Consider the following 20,316-nt stretch of genomic DNA (forward strand, 5'->3'; position numbering starts at 1 on the left):
GTAATCAAATGTTAACTATTACGAGCTCACTGTAAGCAGAGTTGAGTGCAATTGCAATGTAGTACGAAATATGAGATCAGGAATCTTCGGGACTTCAGCGATTCTAGATTTTGGAAATTTCTGGATTTTGAACCATTAATTTAAATCTAGTAAGATGACATGCAGACATGGGAACATTGGGGCTTTACGTATTGTTTAGATCAGCTAGAAAAACGCTGACTTCCACAAGCATTCGGACCGAAAATGTGATCGCGACTAACATCATTACAACGGTAATCACTGTGCGCTTTCCTAGCGTGCAAGTTTTTGACAGTTATGTGGTGGAATCTAGAGTAGTGGGGACAAAAGTAATTTATGGCACACCTTTTTTCTTTGAATATTATATTCTTCCTTCCTAAAATTTGTAAGGGGGGGATTTGTGCTGGTGGTCCAGAGATCTGGATATTAAATCATTCCGGACTTCGGACTCTGAAACCGAATGTGCTTGTCTTGATCTATTAATTCGACGCCAATAAATATGCTTTTTTTAAGATAATAAAAAATATTTTAATAATGCGTTACACTCGCTCTATATCCTGTGGAGTTAGGGCTTGAAACCAAAGCACTATGCTAAATGTACTACCATATTTTTTGTTACTTTTTCTAATGTGTGCTAATTTACTATGAATCTTTTATGTGATGTATTTAATAATAATATGGTAAACATTTTGCTTGCACAACTATGAGTTAAATTTAGAAAATAAAAAATACTCTTGGCCCTTTTAATCATTTAAAATTGAGTATGTCTTGTACATTTAGAGAATCGTGTGAATGTGGTGATGAGTGGAACTTGAGAAGAGTCTAAATTTAGATAGTATGAAATTTTAGATTTTATGTTCTCATCATTAGCTTATTAATTCTCTAAAATACTATATTCTTAATCATCAGATTACTGTTTCAGGTTATAAAAGAGAAGAAAGAATATATGCTTCAGTTATCTTCAGGAGGAGGAATTCAAGCAGAGGACGTTGATAGAAGTCCTTCTCAAAGAAAAAAGAGGAAGGCGTTTTTGGAATTACTTTTAGAACTTCATTTGAAAAATGAGTCATTCACAGAAGAGGACATCCGCGAAGAAGTAGATACTTTTATGTTTGAGGTATGTTTTGATTTTTGAAATACCAAATTTGCAACAAAAATTGTACGACAATATAAACATTATAATTTCCTTTCATTCATGAAGCAGGAGTTTAATTAGCAGCCGAATATGACCTTTGGAAGTCGGTGTCTCATACTGAATTAAACATTTATACTGAGGTCAATAGATATTGTATTTTAAAGAGAAGTTTTTATAAAAAAAATAAAAATAGCAGCTAAAGAAATAAATAGCAATAATCAAATCATAAAATAGCAGTGATTTTTTTTATTGTAAGTCAAATGATTGCTCATTTAAAACAAAGGATACATTTCGTTACATTAAAAGCACTTTTATGATTCCTTTTATTTATTTTTTTTTTTTTTTGAAATGTTCACACATTCCTCTTTTGCTGATTTATTCTAAATTAATTTTCTTAGCCGAAATGAGGAAGTACAAGTAATATTGCCCTAGTGCTCCTAAACTCCAAATCTTTGGTGCGTATTCTGCAATGAAATACGATATTTAGAGAAAGTACTTTGTATTACATCCATAGAATTTATCAAGAATAAGTTAACTGACGAAATCTTAATAACAACTAACTGGTAAAGAAACATATTGCGATTATCAACTGATCAGGAATTTTTATTACCCAAACTGATAATAAAAGATATATGTCTTTCGTTTTTTGAACACAACAGAACCAAATAATTGCCTATCTGCACTATTTATTTAAACAAGTAGCTATGAAATATAACTTACGATAAGGGCTTAATCGACTTTAAATTTTAATAATTTTATTTCTTTTAATACATACAGTGTTGATGATAATGTTGTAAAAGTTAAATAATGAATATATAGTGAAATATAACCTATGATAGTGAAGTATAACCTAGGATAAGGGCTTAATCTACTTTAAATTTTAATAATTTTATTTCTTTTAATATATATAGTGTTGATGATAATGATGTAAAAGTTAAAAAATGAATATATTGCTGCGTGCATATGGGTTCGTAATAGATTGAATGCACAACTCCAATAAAAAGTTAATAAGATTTATTCTTATCACAAGAAAGTAACACATCCGCTAATCCTCGGTTTTTCCTCAAAGATATTCGTACAATATCACACAGTAGCTATATTCTAAAATTCTAAAACCTTAAATAGAACGCAATCCAAAGCACAGAGAAAGCTAATCCGATCTCACCGCGAATTCTCTACGGTCAACAACAATAGTTATCTAAACAACTGAACTGAGATGTTTCTCTCTGGCTTCTTAAAGTTTTTAATCAGTCACGAGAAGGTTCTCGTAATTTCTGTTTTCTCGAGGTTTCTGGAAAGCAAGAGTAGAATTGCGAGATATCTATTTATTAAATGTTAAATGCACGTGCTCCTGCATTTTTAATTTTACGGCGTAGATTTCTTTTAAAATAAGTCTCGTGCTACATTGCACGGGAATATAAAACATTTTAATTATAATTCTAGTAAAAATAACTAACTAAATACAAAATCCGTAACACTGCCTCCTTCCCAAGGACTAGGCATCAATGCAATAATATACATTACATTACAATAACAAACAACATAAACAATTATTGCAATAAGTAACTTAAAACAAATTAAATACTATCAGACACTAAATACAAATCAAATAAAATACAAATTTAGAAACAAAAAGGACCATGGTCTTATACTATTTACAATTACGTACATTACGTACTATGACCATAGTAAAGATAACCTATCGTAATGAACGACTTTAAGCTTAGAGTTCGATGATTTACAGATCCCAACCACTACGTCGTTCAGCCCGTTTAGGACTGTGCACGGATCATCCCAAGGTGATTGTAGTTTCGGACAGAGTCCTTTCCGTTGAGTCGGATTTCACAACCACACCTTGTCTCCTTCGTTGAATCGATATCCAGTAGCTCTCGTGTCGTATAGGGTCCTCATCTTCTCCGTCATCAACAGTACTGGCTCACGTGCAGAATTATGCATCATTTCAAACCGGTTCTGGAGACCTTGGATATATTCCTCGTGCGATGAAGGCGCATCCGGAAGGCGACCAAACAAGAGATCACACACACGAAGGTCACGACCGAAGAGCATCTGTGATGGGGAATAGCCGGTAGTCTCGTGGACAGCACTGCGGTAAGCCAGTAAAAACAGTGATAATTTCTTGTCCCAGTCCTGCTGGTTTCTGGAAACCACTAATGAGAGGTTATTAAGGATGGTTCGATTGAACCTCTCTAGCATGCCGTCCGACTGGGAATGTAATGGCGTCGTTTGGGTTTTGTCAATGCCGAATAGTTTGCATAGTTCTTTGATTACTACCGAGGTAAAATTCCTTCCCTGATCGGAATGTAACTGAAGAGGCACTCCGAACCTGGAAATCCAGTGCTGTATCATCACCTCAGCTACTGTAACAGCTTCTCGATCAGGAATAGGATACGCTTCAGACCACTTGGTGAAGTAATCAATGAAAACGAGTATGTATTTGTTGCCATCAGTAGTTCGTGGCAGAGGTCTGAAGATGTCAAAGGCGATACGTTCAAACGGCGCACCTACGTTGTAACGTTGCAGCTTGCCTCGGCTGCGTTTCCTCAGTCCTTTCCGACCTGCACAGGCATCGCAAGATCGGCACCACTTTTGCACGTTATCCTTTGCATTATTCCAGTAAAAGCGCTCACGAAGTCTCCACAAGGTCTTCATTATTCCAAAGTGGCCTCCCGTAGGGCTGCTATATAGTTCTTTAAGGACGTGCGGGAACTTCGAAGTACCAGCTGCCATCGGAAAGGCTTTCCCATCATCCGATTCGAATTTCCGTTATAAGATTCGAATTTCCGATGATTGATATATATACATGATTTAATTCCGCTTATCTTCGTCTTACGCTACTGTACTCTAATTTCGAAGTTGTGACCTGCCTTTTGATTGTGACCATTTAATTTAAACACATGAGGATGGCAAGATTTAATTTTAAAGATTCATAGCATAAATTATTTTTAATTACGTAACAGCAAACATTCTCATTTCCTTTTACCTTGTTTTAAGTGCCATTATACTAAATTAGGTATCATCCCCTCAGGGTCATGACACAACAGCTATGGCTATTTGTTGGACACTGCATATGCTAGGTTTGCATCCGGAGGCACAAGAAAAAGTCTTTAGGGAATTGGATGATATATTCCGAGACGACCCAAATCGTACTGCAACACGTGAAGATCTAACACAGATGAAATATTTGGAATGTGTTATAAAGGTACATTTTATTGTTTAGGTTTCCTTAGCATCAGATTATCTGTCTTTTTAAAATGTATAATATCCCCTTAACTGCAAACAGAATTTTCGCTGAATATATAAAATTATATTTAATTAAAAAATCTTCTTAGAATTAACCAACTTGCATTAAATGAAATAATGCAACCTTAAACTTTCAATAGAATGCCTGAATATGAAATGTCCTCCACTCCCTTATCTGAAAACAAAACGTATTTATGTTTCAGTTGTATTTCTCATTTAGATTTTTTTCTGTATAGTAATATTTGGTTTTCTATTTGGTAAAGTGTAATCGAGTAATACTTATTGTTTTCTTTTTCAGCATCTCAGAACATTTCCTCCGAAAAAACTATTACTTTACAAAAATTTATGCTATTATTCAAACTTTTTAAACTTAATATATATATATATATATATATATATATATACATATTTAATAAATAGAACAAGTTTGCCTTAAGTCTTATATTTTATTCACAGATCAGCTCTTAAGAATAAATTCAATTGCATTATTTAGTGAAGTTTCGATGTTTTTTTTAACCACTAATTTTCATAGAGGTAACTATAAAGTTTAAACATAACTAACTATTTAATTGCAGCTCCTTCCTGTGATGAATAATTGTCTGTTCAACCAGATATAAATCTAATTAAACTTAAGTAACAGACTCAAATGCTAAATTAAAAGATTTATTACTTCTTGTAGTATAACTAAAATTAGCTATTACTAACCACTGTTAATTAAGAGTTTCAGAAATTCGTGTATTTTAAGCACTAAAATACAAAATCTAACTTAACCCATTAACTCGACTCCGGCATTAGTGATTCTAATCGTACTCTTTAGTTGATACAAACTTCCCTGACCAATTCAGGGGTCGGCTAAGTATAGGTTCATCATCTCAGGCTACAGGAAAAAAAAAACTATCATAAAAGTAATGTGTTACCTGATATTAAAATTATAACTCAATGCACTTCAGAGCACAGATGATGCAGTTTCCGTGTTTTAAGAACAAAATTATCTCATCAAGTGCTTATCTCAGCCAGTTTATGCACTTAGCGCGACAATTAACTGTTTTATCTATATAGAGAAATACAGTGTGAGTCGAAAATATGGCTACATGTAGATTGCATCGTGTGATGATGGAATGACACTGACCCATAATACTGTGATGACAAAGTATTATGGGTAGGAGAAATGAGGTAGTGCCATTGGAAATTTAAGTCTTCAAAATTGATGAACAAATTCAAGAAAACTCATTGTAACCTTAAACTGCTTGTCGTTACGAATGCTTCCGGTTCTCGCCGATGTTGCTGCAACAGTGCTGCTGAGATTTCTCATATTTATTTTTTTATTTTTAGCACCAGTTGTGTTATTAATCTTAATCCTCACTATTTTGTCCGTATCACTTTTGTTTCTATATCATTTTTCAAATAAAAGGATGTTGCCACTATCGGCATGTATTATTTTTGAGGAATAATATAGGGAATAAAAAATACGAGTATATGGCAAGACTTAACATTTCTGTCGGTAATTCTAAAGATATATTCTCTTAAATATTTTGTGATTTTGTTGTTGAATTTTATATGGCATTTTTATTTAACGATTTTAAGTATCTAAATAAAGTTAAAAGATAAAACGCTGCTAATAAAAAGACCTGAGGAATGATAAACTCAAAAAAGACTGACAAAAACTCGCCCGAGACTATATATATTAAATTTTAAGGATATGCTATTTTTAACTATTTTGAGATTTTGCTGTTGAATTGAATTTTATGTGGTGAAGTACGAAGAATATAATATTTAAAAGTTAACACACAAACCGTTAACAATTAAAAGACAAAAAAAACAAGTTTTCCAAGCCATCTTACTAAGAAAATTAAGCATTGATATGATAAACTGAGAAAAGGCTAAAAAAAATAGAAAAAATATGCCAACACTTAAGACTGCATCGAAATATTCCAAACATATGCTAGAACTGCATATAGCTAAGTGCGAAGAAAATTATGCTTAATAATAAAGCTAAAGATACAAAAAGAAATGGATTAGCAGGCGTGAACGCAATAGCAGACTGGTAAGCTGCGAACTCAGATACGGCGTAAAAAGCACGATCGTTAAATTCTGAACCGTTTCAGAACTTTTCAATATACATATGCCAAAATTTGGTCTAGAGATTATGTTTTTAAATATTTTTGGAGGGCATAAGTAATCGTTTTTACGTTTTCCCACAATAAGCTGCATCAGTGTCGCATTAAAAATAACGTCAAGTCTCATGGCTTCACGATTATTCTAGGATCAAATGCTAACCCAATCATTATTGGTAGGAAATCCGTCAGCAGCGAAACCAAACTGCGAACCGTAACGTAATAAGGTTGCTGTAATGCAAATGCTTTAGAATGTGTGTAATGTACAACTTAGATGCTCCAATATTAAATTTTATTAAATATTTGTGCTTTTATTGAAATAATCCCAAAATATAATTACTTATTATCGTGATCAGTGCTGAGCATCAGATAGATGTCAAGCGTTCACCTGATTTGTTTATTCTCGATAAATGATTTTTCTGATTTTATAATTATCATTAGTTGCCCCATGGGCGACTAAGCAAAAGCACCATGTCGCATGTGTAAATTTTTGCTGCATGTTCAGCATCGTATTATTAAACTATTGTGACTTGTACGTGAGTCTTATTTAAAATGAAATAAATAAATTAATTAAGAAAATTAATGGAAAAAGTCTGGAAGCTTTCAGATTCTATATTACCGCCAAAGGGGCGTTTTTGTAACGTTTTATGTTACGTTTATTTATTAAATATCATGTTCTCTGCACTTAAAGCATAAAATTCAATTCAACAGCAATATTTTAAAATATTTAAAAAGAGTATATCTTTAGAATTTGCGATATACAGTCTCGCGCGCTGAAGATATAACGTAGGTCTTCACCTGAATATGGGCATCTGTAAGAACAAATTTGGAATTTGTTTTGTTATCTAGTTCATATTTTATAAAGTATTTATAAGTTTTTGATTAAGAAACTCAAAGATCTTAAAGCCAGCAATGGCAACACTGAACAAAACAAAACAAAAAAAAAAAAATATCTCGAGCGCGCGAGACTGTGTATCGGAAATTCTAAACATATACTCTTTTTAATTTTTTTTTCTTTCCCCCCGATATTGCTGTTGAATTGAATTTTATGTTTTTTTTTTTTTTTTTTTTTTTTTTTTTCTGTACAGTATTAGTATTATCATTGTTCGCTTTTGAATCATTGAGTTTGTTAATCAAAAATCCGTTGAAGTTTTACAAAATATGAAATAGATAAAACAAATTACAAATTTACGCTTCCAGTTGCCCATAATCGAGTGGAGGAGTACATTATACAAAATTTGATGTCTCTAGAGACCGTTGTTTTTTCACAATACGAGAAACATACATTCATGCAGATGCTTCATTATTTAATTTATTTAAATATAATGCAGGGCGCTAATATTTGGTAGCAACAATTTGAAAAGTGAAACGCCGTTTTATAGTGTACTACGCTAAATGCCAAAACGACATTAATAGCCCTTCTGGGAAAATTTCCCCTTTGGACTAATAAAGTTTCAAGTTCAATATACCACTTGCCATTTTTCTTTACAGTGTCCAATAATACATTGCACAGAAGTGCAACCATATTACTGAATCATCCTCTATAATTGTTTTCTGTTTCTCTGTATAGATAGTACCCCTTAAATTTAAATTAATAAACTGATTGAAACAGTAAAAAAAGAGTTGCTTTACAGCTGGCTTTTACTGCTAAACAATTATGCCTGGAAAAAAAATCTTATTAATTTCCAGAAATAACAACATGTTGTGCTAGTTATGAATAAATAAGGAAAATGAAACTTAACTATTGTGAATACATGATAATGCTTCTAAAAACTAGTGCAACTCTAGCTTATTGAAAGACGTTTCAGTGCATATGATGTGGTACTGGATGTTTTTAATTTTAGTAAATGAAAAGAGTTCTGTGCTGTCGATAAGTGTTGAAGTTTGTGTCATACCTGCATTTCGGATCCGTATATTTAGCCAGTATCACATAATTCCTTTTGAGTGCATTAAGCCACCATTAAATTCTCAATGGGTTGACATGAGATTTAACGGTTAAACTAAAACTGGTATTTACTTCAACTGAATTTCGAGTAATTTCCTTTGAGACGTAAAACATCTGACTCATATGTTGAGACCTAAGTTGTTATAAGAAAGAAAAAATTGTAATGAATTTAATGAGTCCACCTAGCATAATTTTGCAAGTCCAGCTAGTAGTTAACAACAATAGAGATGAATATTGCATTTATTGCTTTCAAATTACTTAATATGTTAAACAATAAAAGATGTATAAAATTTGAAAGAAAAATAATATATCCTATGCTTAACATACTAGCGCGGGGAAAATAAAAATAGTTTATTTCGAGAAGTGGCAACGCGTTTCTTTTAAATCACTGGATTTGTTGATTAAATTTGAAAAACAAATAGCTTACTCTTCGGAACAGGTTATTTTTAAGAGTTTTTTCTTTTAATTTGAAGCAAACGTATCTTACACTTTTCCGAGTGACAATGCATTGCTTTTAATCGCTGAGACGGTTTATGAAAATACATTAAATTCCCACAACAAATGAAACAAAATTTTTAAAATTCGGGCTAGGAAGTGCGTATATTCCGGGGGAGGACTATGTGTATGCAAGATTTGGTAGTTCTAGATCCCACCGTTTATATACCGTCGTTTGTACATTTATTTAATAAATAAAATAATATTTTTTCAGTTTGTTTTATAATCTGTTTCCTTCTCAACCGTAATTAATCCTTAATTAAATGCTCAGTTTTTATTATGAAAGAGCATTGTTATTTTGATCCGGTTTGTTTTTGCCTATATTAATGTACTGCATTTAATTTTTAAAGGAAACTCTTCGTTTATATCCGTCCGTTCCATTCATTGCGAGAGAATTAAATGACTCCATCGAAGTCGGTAAGCTGTTTATTTATTGAAATTATTGATTAATGTTGCAGTTGTGACGTGTGTTGTTTTTGTGTTCTAGTTGCTATGCGAACTAACACAGAATGCACTTTAGTTGCATTAATCGATTGGTTAAATAGACCACTTTTTACAAAAGAATATTTCTACGAAAGAGAAGTGAATACCATTAATAAATGGAGGCATCACTATGAGTTATTGCACGATTTCTTAAAATCTGGATCGCGGAACTTTAGGAATCGATTAATTAACAATCAAAAGTCTGATAGCGAATTTTAAAGCTAAAATTTGATTCAATGTAAAGTTAAAAAATCTAATTAAAATTTCATGTAAATTAATTGTTATTTCGTTAATGAGCCTTTACGTTATTATTCCTTTTGTTCAATTAGTCTATGAATATGCCAATTTTCTACTGAACTGATCACATGGTTCAGTTAACCATTAGTTAAACTATTTATTTTTGGCCATCCAAACTGACAATATCCTACTTAATTTTCCTATAATGTAATCTCTTCTTGTTCTCATCCAGTCACCCTGGCGTTCGTCGACCTCATGCAGTTGTCAAATAGTTGAACATAATACCTATTCCTAGATGAATATTTGTTTAAAAAACAGAAGATGTATATCTATCAAAATGATGGTAGCACAGTTTGATGTTTTGTGTATATGTGCTCCGTATTGATAAAAATGACATATTTCCTCTCGCGAAAATAGTTTTGAAATTGCTGTGCTGTTTGCTGTCAGTAAGTATTCTGTAACCATCGCGCTAAATTGTCCACCTCGCCGGCATTCACAGAAGGCAAGTTCTTGGTTCACGTCTGCATGGACCATCTGTCAGTGTAATGTGTTTTCCAAGTTAATGGTCATAACAGCTTATAAGTTCAGGGTAAAGCCTATTCTACAAAATATGCTAGTGTATGAAAGAAAACTGAATGAGAGAGACTAACGGGCATTGAATCGGTTTGTGGGATCGAAAAGGAAAGCAACTGCATTATAGGTAACTGCTGAGCTCAATCAACCTTTGCAGATTCGAGTATCAACTATTACAGTTAGATAGCAATTACCATTTATAGTATTAAGCACCAGTTGTAACATATACGATTGCAAAGCGTTGTCTGTAGTGGAGCCGGAGCGATAAACACAAATCCTGATTGACTGGTATATGAAAGTCTTCCGGTAAACGAATAATCTTTCACGTTTGTTCTCATAACAGGATATGTGTATATCAAGGGAACACCTAAAGAAGTCTGTAATTCGAATCCCTATTACCAACTTTCAAATATGCTGAAAATCTGACATGATTGCAAGCCATATTATAATACTGAAAGAGAGATTGACCGAGAATGATTAAATCAAAATTTTAGCTAATTAGATCCATTCTGTGATGCAAGTATTTTTTATTGTAGGATGATAAAATCTATATATCTAGACTGTGGTATTAGAAATACAAAGACAAAATAAGATATCATCCCTCACACGCACAAATTTTCGGACATCAGTATCGTTGAATTATTAAGGAATAAAGTAAGCAGTCGATATCCATCACTAACATCTCGGCAGCACCTTTCACGGTTTTCTGCGTTAAGTTAATAAAATATTCCAAATCAACTCTGAGTAGCTGCTGCAAACTAACAAATTTTTATCAAAACAATAAACGGTGCTTTAATTATTTTGACAAAAACTTGCTAATATGCATGTTACATGTTAATATTAGAGAGGTTGTAAACTATTTTGCATGTAAGAATTGTAGATGTATTTTTGGATTATTTTAATTATAGCCATAAATCATATCTGTGTTTCAGGAAAATACAAAATACCGGGGGGAAGTGTATGTTTCATTTTCCCCTGGATGTTACACAGGGATCCAGAATCATTTCCAGAACCGGAGAAGTTTGATCCAGAACGCTTTTTTCCTCAAAACAGCGTTGGAAGACATCCATACTCTTATGTTCCATTTTCAGCAGGACCTAGAAACTGCATAGGTAAGTTCACCAAAAGCATTTTTGGAATTTCTTTTTGTGTGTTTCACTAAAAGTTTGAAAATGAATGATAGCTAAGCAGAAAGAGAACTATCATTTCTAATTCCCTTGAATCATTTTGATAGCTACTCAGTTTTTAACTTTTATTAAGAATATACTGAAGAATAATCAGGTTTGAAGAGTCTTAAATTGTCCCGATTCTATAATTCTGTTGAGAAAAACAATTCTGACAGAGATGTGCCCAGCTTCTTAGTTAATCAGAAAAATATTTTCATCTCAGTTCCTACTGTTTTGTTATGAAGATTCAAAGACGTCGTCATTTGCTAAAATTTTTCGAATTCACGTCATTAACTGGGAACTTGTCTTTGGCTATATTTTTCTGCTTGATTCTAAAAGTGCAGGATTCTTTAAATTAATTAGATAATACGTAAAAATGCGTGAATCAAAGATGATCGCTCATATTATATTGGGTCATCCGGAAAATTCTGCGGTTTTTCTAATAGAACCGCTTTTTCTTCTAATTATTGTGTCACTGCTGATTAGGAGTGACACTGATTGAAGCGGATGTGTAAATACGGTCTTTTCTGATCACGTTGCATATTCTAATTATGTGCTGTAACATTATTTTTATTTCAGCACAGTGTCAAGAATGGAGAGCACAAAAGTTCAATATCACCATATTATGCTCTTTTTCTTTAAAAAAAAGGCCACTACGATGTGTGGGTTCCCTATACTTTAAACAAAATATACTTTAAATAGAATATGCCTGCTCGAGCTCCGGAATGTGATTCTTTGCTGAAAAAATAAAGAAGCTCCTTTCTTGAAATTGCTCATCACTGAAAATCAGGCGTGTTATAAAATAATAATGTTATAAGAAAAATATCATGGGCCTGAGTCAAAGAACCTTTTTTAGTAGCATCAAAAGGTGACCTGCCTCCCAAGAACGTGATGCTTTGTGTATTGTAGAACTACGAAGAAATGATATAGTATGAATTGTTGCCACAAAACAAACAACAAATTCTGAAATATATTATTCTCAAACGGCAGTTTTAAAAGCAAAGCGCCCAGAACTGACCTATATTTGAGGTGTTTTCTCCGGCATGACAATGCCGGGCCCCCCACATTTCGGTGAATATCAGACAGAAACTTTCTGATTATGGCTGAGATGTTTTGTATCATTCTCCATATTCACGACACCTTATCTCCTCAGATTTTCATCTCTTCAGGTCACTTAAAACTAACCTGGAGAACTGAAATTCACTTCTTTGAAGTCAGTCCAACAGCATCTTAATAATTCCTTTGCAAATAAATCTAACTACTTTTGAATAAAAAAATTTTCCAGCTGCCGGGGAGATGGCGAAAAGTCATAGAACAAATGGTGATTATGTAATTCAATGAAATTTTCTTATGTTTTTATGTTGCTTTATTTATAGTTATCATAAAAAAACCGCAGAACTTTCTGGATGACCCAATACAAACTCGTATGGCATCAAAATCAGCAACAGATTTTAATAATCCCCTTTTGTTTAGCAGGTGTATGTTCGGCTAAATCATCTAAATTGGTTAAATTTAGCCATAAGTTTCAATCTGATAACGGATTTCTTTCTTGAACAGGAGGAAGATCTGTTTTAGAATCCCTGACTCCATTGTTTTTACCTTTGTCTTTAACTGAAAAAAACATTTCTGTGATCAGATTTTCTAGTTACCTTTGTGAATTTTCTAGTTTGCGTTTGTTTTCGCAAATAGTACAACCATAATTTTTAAGTTTTTTTAATAATTATTTTAATTTTATTTTTTAGTTTCATGTGGCCTTTTTTTCCCTTTACTATTGGGCTGTACGATTTTCTTAGATTTTACCTTTTGCACTACTTTATTCATTTAGTATACCTCATTATAGTACTCAGCTAGGTAAAACCTGCGCAAACACTTTGCTTTTTTTCCCTCAGAAAAATTAGAAACAAATGCTAAATTTATATCACCAAAGACTACAGAATAAATAGATTCTAGAATATTCTAGAAACATCCATGCGATCGTAACCTGCTCGAAACGAAATCTAACCTGCCTCTCAAATAAAGCTCGTGTATTCAAGAAAGACAAAATGTAATCATTTTTATATTGTATAATGTATTTTTAAACTATCTTATTTTTCAAATATTACGGTAATATTAATTAGAATATGGCAAAGCACGCGAAAGGAATGATGCCTTCGTCAAGGGAAAAGCTAGGTTAGGGAAGCTGGCTCGTATTCACGTTACACATTTGAAAACCACGAAAACCAACCATGCAGCGAGCCCATTCGCCTGAGATCGAACTTCACGTCAAAATTTTGGGAACAATACTGTCTTATTTTTAGGGAATTATAGCATGTGTCCTTTCGTACCATGACGATTCCAATATGGTAGCACTGAATGAGCAAGTCATTGTCAATATTTAACATTTTAGAACTAAGATCTTAAAGTAAAAGACTGCTAATGAAATAAGAGATCACAAACACGTTTCAAAACTTTGAGCAACAAAACTTTGAATTAGGATCTATAATTAGAAAATAAGATTTAAAACAAGCAGCCTAATTTAGCAAATAAAACTATTTCACTTAATGTGTGTGAATTCTAATACCTTATGAACTTACGTGGGATCCAATATGAGTATACTTTAATGGTGTTTGGTTCTTTGCGGTTATTGTTATTAAGCTATCTCATTGAAAAAGTGTTAACTGTCTCATTTTAAGGTTGTCCGATTTTCAGTTTTTTAGAATTTCCGGCAACGCATCGAGTTCATGCTGTATTCATTGTCAGTAATATAAACAATAAAGATAGTACTGTTTCATGGATTTAATTCTTCTGTTTCTTTTTTCAGGACAAAAATTCGCTATTATGGAGGAAAAAACAGTGTTGGCTAACATACTTAGAAGATTCCGGATCGTATCCTTGGACCCCAGGGATAGAGTGAATGTTATGCCTGACCTCATCATTCGCAATGTAGATCCTCTTCGGATACATTTCACACCGCGTTGCTGATGTCTCCGGAAATATGAAAATTTTAATATTGTATGAATTGTGTATGATTCTTTCAATGGTCTCCAACGCAGAACTTTTTGGAGCGGTTGAAGACTGCATCTCGCATGATGTGGAATAGATCAAAATGAATTTCATTCCTCGATACCGATATCTCCAGAAGGAGAGAAATTTGATATTACTTAGTTAATACAATAAAACCCATATCTAGTCAGTATGTTACTTAGATTCACCAAAGATTATATTGAGCTCTGAGGTTTATATTTTGTTCTTTAAACTCCTATTCCTATTGATATTATTGGTAACGTCTGTGATCCTCTGTGATCTTATAAATATCGGTCAGAAAACTATCTGAAAATTGCTGCTAGAAGCAATGATGTCGTAAAAATATTTTATTACTGTTCAGCCTTTTTTAGTATAATATGTATCTCATATTTTAAAGTATTTATTCGATAACCAGCTTATTCCACGTATCTCAATACATCCCCAGATCTCATGCTATTTGATATGAGTGTTTTGCATATTGCTTTCGTTTTATCCATGATAACTTGTCATATCAACAGTTTAAGGGAGAAAAAGTTTTTTATTTAGCCATTCACATATCAAGTGTTTCAGGATTACCAACAAACAGTTTTTCCGAATCCAAAAATAAATTTTAGGAATTGAAACAGATTGATGTGTAAAATATTTAAGAACAGACTTGGCTTCTGGATTGCCCCACCTAGTCATTCCAGTTTTTATTTTATAGCAATTATCATTATCTTCTCCGGTAGTTCAACTATTTCATTGACAGTCTAAGTCAGACAGTGTCCTAAGGTGTCGAATTTATATTAAGTATATATTTGAAAGCATTTTTTTTACCCCAGTTGTGGCTTCTTGTTTAATCGTATTAGCATTGTCTCACAAGATCTTCAGCAATCTTCCTTTTTCTTTTTTTCCTCCTCACAAGTAAACCTTCTCTCCTTTGATACCGGTTTTCCGGAAACCTATACATTTTCTGAAAGCTTATGTCACAAGTGGAAAAACTGTGAAGTCTTAGGGTCAGAGAAGCGTTTAGGAGCTATAGGACCCATAAATTATCATTAAAGTGTGTGTAGATGGACATATTCCCGTAGTAACTGTCCCTATTTCTTGTATGTTCATGCATTGTCTGCTTCCGAAGTACCTGATGTTAAAGTCCTAATAAAAGAACTAGTACCTGAAGAATGTAGAGGAAAGATCCAGCCTCTGGATATTTATTTCTTCAAGCACTACAAATATTTTGTTCCTTCCATAATGGACACAATCATTATCAAGACACCAGGAGTACCTTTGGCATCGCGATAGTTTTCTGGCCCTGCAGACTTTTCACTATGTCAGTTCAGCTCTCATCGTTTCAAGAATTTGATTAAGTATGCCTTTTTAAGGGTGGATACTTGGACGACGAACCTGAAATGTGGATTACTGCTTCGATTCATTGACAAATGATGAGTGTGCAAAGAGTAAGGCTATCGCTTTTGTAAAATATGCTCAATGTTATCTGTCTCTCTTCCCGTTTCACTGTTTATTTGATGAACTGCACATTGATTGTCTCTTGTAATAGATTTTAAAGTTAACAACAAGTCACATTTTCAACATCCCAACGTATATCGTTTCTTTTCAACGAGTTGTTGTTTCCTTTATATTGAAATCTCCATCTTCTTACCGTATTATTAACTCATATAAATATGTGAAACGCGCATTTTCGTTACGTTTGGTGTCATGTTTCCAACATTATACTGATACTTGGTGGATCCTATAGCTCCTCAACGCTTGTCCCTCTGCCTCTAAGATTTCAGTTTTTCTACTTGTGGCATAAGCTTTCAGAAAATGTATGGGTTTCAGGGAAACCGGTATCAAAGGAAAGAAAGTTTACGTGTCAGTACCTTGTTTTCTTGTTTTCTCATTTTCCCATTTCATATGATTAGCAATTTAATCGGTATCTACAGCGATATGCACATTTCTAGAATCGTAGTTAGCAGAAATGAGAGTAATTGCTTGAGTTCTAGTTACAGTGAGGGTAATTAGTTTTCCTTCCGTTTTTCTAGTCAAAGCCATTAAAGGAGCTTGCATTTCTGACAGTACTTGTTGCATTTTTGCCATCTTTTTTATGAATAGTCATTCAAATTAATAGCAGGAATAATTTTATACACACGTTCAGATCACAGTGTATGTTAGCTAACTGTTCATATAGCTAGTCGAGATAGTTTGGTTATTGTTGAAGATGTCGCAAATAATATTAGGATATCTCGTATTAAAAGGCTCAAAAATTCTTTTTAACCTATTAAGTCAAAGCGGGTGTTAATTTTTTTGCGCCAATTGTTGCTGAAACCTCAATTTACCGGTAATTTTGTTATTATTTGAGTAAAATATGACCATTGTTGAATGGGCGAACTAGTCTAAAAGATTCAGCAACTTATTTTTTATAGAGGTATCGAAAAGGATTTAACATTGTTCCATCTTTAAAACTTTGTCGGTTTGAAAGCAGTATTTAGGGCATTTCCAAATTTTTTTGGCAATGTCGCTAAACTGATACATCTTATATCTCTTTATCTAGTCGCATTATTCTTAATCTATGAAGTGCACTTTACGTGGAATATTCATAATGTAACATGATATAATAACTGAACATTTATTTAAAGAGCTTATGTGAGATAATTAGATGTACTTATATCATTTTGTAATATATAAATATGAGTAATGCTTAGTGAAGAAAAAAAAGACAAATTATTTACCCCTCAGTGTCTTAGTGAGTATGCAAGTATAACATAGTGGGATTTTAAAGTTAATGTTTATATATCTGCATTTCGCATCTTAAACCTTTAGAAAATGTCACTCATGAGACGTAGCTATTGTATGGAATGCTGATGTATATGTAGGTAAACATTTAAAAACACAAGATTATCTTATTCATTACATTATGTGACTTCTGAAGAGGCAGCTTGACTAGAATAACCATACATGCATGCTATCTGATACGAGTTTGTATGTAAAGTGATTTTAAGTGATGCTTTTCATTTCTATGTAAGTGAAAATGATTTTTTTACTGTGTTTATAAGTATGTTTTTGGCTGTTTCTGTAATACTACATGAAAGAATTGACCTTTGTAAAAAAGTGTAACTCTGATTAGAAAGGTGTCTGCCGAAAACGTCGCGGACGAAAACGTTGCGGAGAACAGAACGCAAAGTAAAACCCTCGTGCAAAATTTTTGGGGGGGGGGGAGAAAGCAAGAAGAAAACATCGTAGTTCTGGTTTTGGTTTATGTGATACAGCAAAGCTTCGAAGGCTATCTGCCTGAGGAGAGGGATGCCTTCATGGAGGACATTCTAAGGAAAACTGGCTCGTATACATATTACACATGAGGAAAACCACGAAACCCCACATGCAACCAGCCCATTCGCGGGATTCGAACCTTGGAAAGAACTACCAGTGTTCAGAGATTTTACCGCTCAGCCTCTGGTGGACCATCGCAATTCTAAAACATCGTTGTTTTTTCAAGCTTGTAATTTTAAATGTATATTCGCATAATGATTTGATGCAAGAAGGAATGAGGAATAGTTTTACTTCTATAGTTCATGTTTTTGAACTAATCAATAATTTTTGGCTAAAAAAGCAAGGAATACATTTACGCATTCAGAAACTAAAAATAAGTAGATAATTAATGTTATGCATTGCAGTTATCAGAATTTTAAACTTATAGAGTTATTTATTAAAGGGCCATTACTTAATTAATCTCTTTTATAAAGTTGTATAGGTAGAGTTTCAGAAAAAATATAGTCTAGAAAATATTAGATAAGAGGAAATAAATAGCATGAGATTACCTATATTAAAATTGTTTAATTAATTAAGTTTAATTAAAATTATTTAATTAATTAATTCAGTTTAATTAAAATTGTTTAATTAATCAGTTCATTTACAGACTTTGAAGGCGAATTTCTTTCTTGCATTTTTAGCAAAAATTATTGATTAATTCAAAAATATGAAATATAGAGTTAAAAATATTCCTAATTCCTTCTCGCGCTCATAAATCATTATGCGAATATTCATTCACAACTTCTAAAGCCTGAAAAACTCATGTCTGCAATTGTATCATCATGCGATGATTTGTAGATGCTTTATTTTTTACCGCGATATTTTCTACGACAATGTTTTGTACCAAAACGATGTTTGAAAACTGCGAAGTTTGCTTTGCTTTCTTTTCTCCCACGATGTTTTGCCCTCCGTTGCTTTCACCGCGATGTTTCCGTTTGTGATGCCATTGCCGCACTGTTTTCGCTTGTAACCATTAGAAGATAATATTTTAAATTCTTTGAAGTAAATAAACAATATATTTTAGTTTAATGTCTTTTTTATTTCTTTGTAACTGCTGAAAATACTTTTCGTTTCGGTTTGTAAGAAATTCTTATTTATTTTATTATGATGTAGCTATTCTGAAGCTTAGTGTCCGAAACTTTTCTGTACGCATTATGTTAGCAAATAAAAAATTTTTCTTACGTCACTTATTTTAAACTTGCGTAAATGAATAGTATGTTTTAAAGATCTATTTGAATACTTAGTGTAAAGAATTATGTACATGTATTTTCATACAAAAATTATATATCCGTGGCAACGAGAAACCTCCAGCTTTTCCTACTTTATGCTTTTACGGAATGATAGTGAATAAAGAAAATTATAACTTGCCGTGACTTTCATCGTTAATGTAGAAAAATCTATTTCACAAATTATGTTGAGGAAACCCCCCTTTTCCCCCAAAAAATAATGTTCAGAACTAATTGATAATTTTTAACTCAAGTTCAGACTCAGTCAATTCAGAAAGCACAAAAATAAATAATTTATGAGGTAAATCTTTTTAATAATAAGGTCTCATTATATTTTGGAAGGGTGCTATTATTCTTATAAGTTACTTCACCAATTACAAGATATATCCTTAGCTTGACAGATCACTTTTACAACAATGGAGTTTATTCCAATATTAGGGACAGACTAGAGTTAACAGAAATTTAGCAAAAAGAATTGCGAACACATTTGCTGGTAATGAATAGTTGGAATGGAAATTCTGTTACTAGTCGCTTGCCTTTGTAAAAGAGAATCTTATCTTTTGACTCGTGAAGTGAATGCCGCACTGAAAGTTTGATTTGTATTAACAGTTATCATAAACTCAAACTTGTTTGCATTTTATTGCACAATTAATCGCCATTATCGATTTTTATTCGTCATACTATCAGCTATTTGGCTGCGTGTGAGAAAAGACAAAATTTCCATGTTGCTTTCGCCTAACTTGTCAATACAGTGAAACATTTTTCGAAAATCTTATGTGGACACCACATAAGATTCCTTATATGGCCTATTAAATAATACACATTTTTTGTTGCAACAACTGGTATTAACTATTGTTAGATACTTACAGCAATAAGCTGATATTAAATACTGTTATATATTTATTGTTTGACTAACTACATAGATTAACTATTAATATATATGTAGTTAGATTTCGCTGTTTGTCGAAAATTATTTTTTTTTTCATTTGACATTACTAAAACAGGAATATTTCGCCATTTAAAACACTTCTGTAAAACAGTGACCAACGATTGCGAAAATAAAGGCTGGGTAAAGACTTTTAAGCCTGCCATGGGGTTGGGTATATATATATATATACTAGAAAGCCCGGCGGTCATACGAAATGACCGCTGTTCTAGATATTATAAATTGTAATTAAAATGATTTGTGCAAAGGTGTCTGCTAATTTAAACTGAATTACCCAGGGCAGGCGGCGAGGACGACCCTTTGCTTACTGCCCCATGGGTTTCCCCCTTCTACTTGCGTAATTACTTAAAGTAGAGTGCAATGAAGGAAACCACTGGCGGTACATTTCTTAAGAGCCACCGCTAGCTCAATAAATAAAGGTGATTTAAG

The 20,316-nt window shown here is 32.8% G+C and overlaps 1 protein-coding gene across 3 annotated transcripts in view; it reads left to right on the forward strand.

Moving 5' to 3' along the window:
* Positions 1–18,901, forward strand: part of LOC118195922 (cytochrome P450 4C1-like) — a 66,766-nt gene extending 47,865 nt beyond the window's left edge. Inside the window, exons 8-12 of one of the 3 annotated variants that reach the window (XM_035367262.2) lie at positions 941–1,135; positions 4,200–4,373; positions 9,319–9,385; positions 11,194–11,373; positions 14,228–18,901. In XM_035367262.2, the coding sequence (XP_035223153.1) occupies positions 941–1,135; positions 4,200–4,373; positions 9,319–9,385; positions 11,194–11,373; positions 14,228–14,388 (777 nt within the window). In that variant the 3' untranslated portion in view covers positions 14,389–18,901. Of the gene's footprint in view, positions 1–940; positions 1,136–4,199; positions 4,374–9,318; positions 9,386–11,193; positions 11,375–14,227 lie in introns of those variants that run through there. The other 2 variants (XM_085821974.1, XM_085821975.1) reach the window with 2 other exon arrangements.
* The last annotated feature ends 1,415 nt before the right edge of the window (positions 18,902–20,316 follow it).

Source organism: Stegodyphus dumicola, chromosome 8 (assembly GCF_044657685.1).
Source record: "Stegodyphus dumicola isolate Sdum_Otavi_A_Nest chromosome 8, ASM4465768v1".
Taxonomy (NCBI): Eukaryota; Metazoa; Arthropoda; class Arachnida; order Araneae; family Eresidae; genus Stegodyphus; species Stegodyphus dumicola.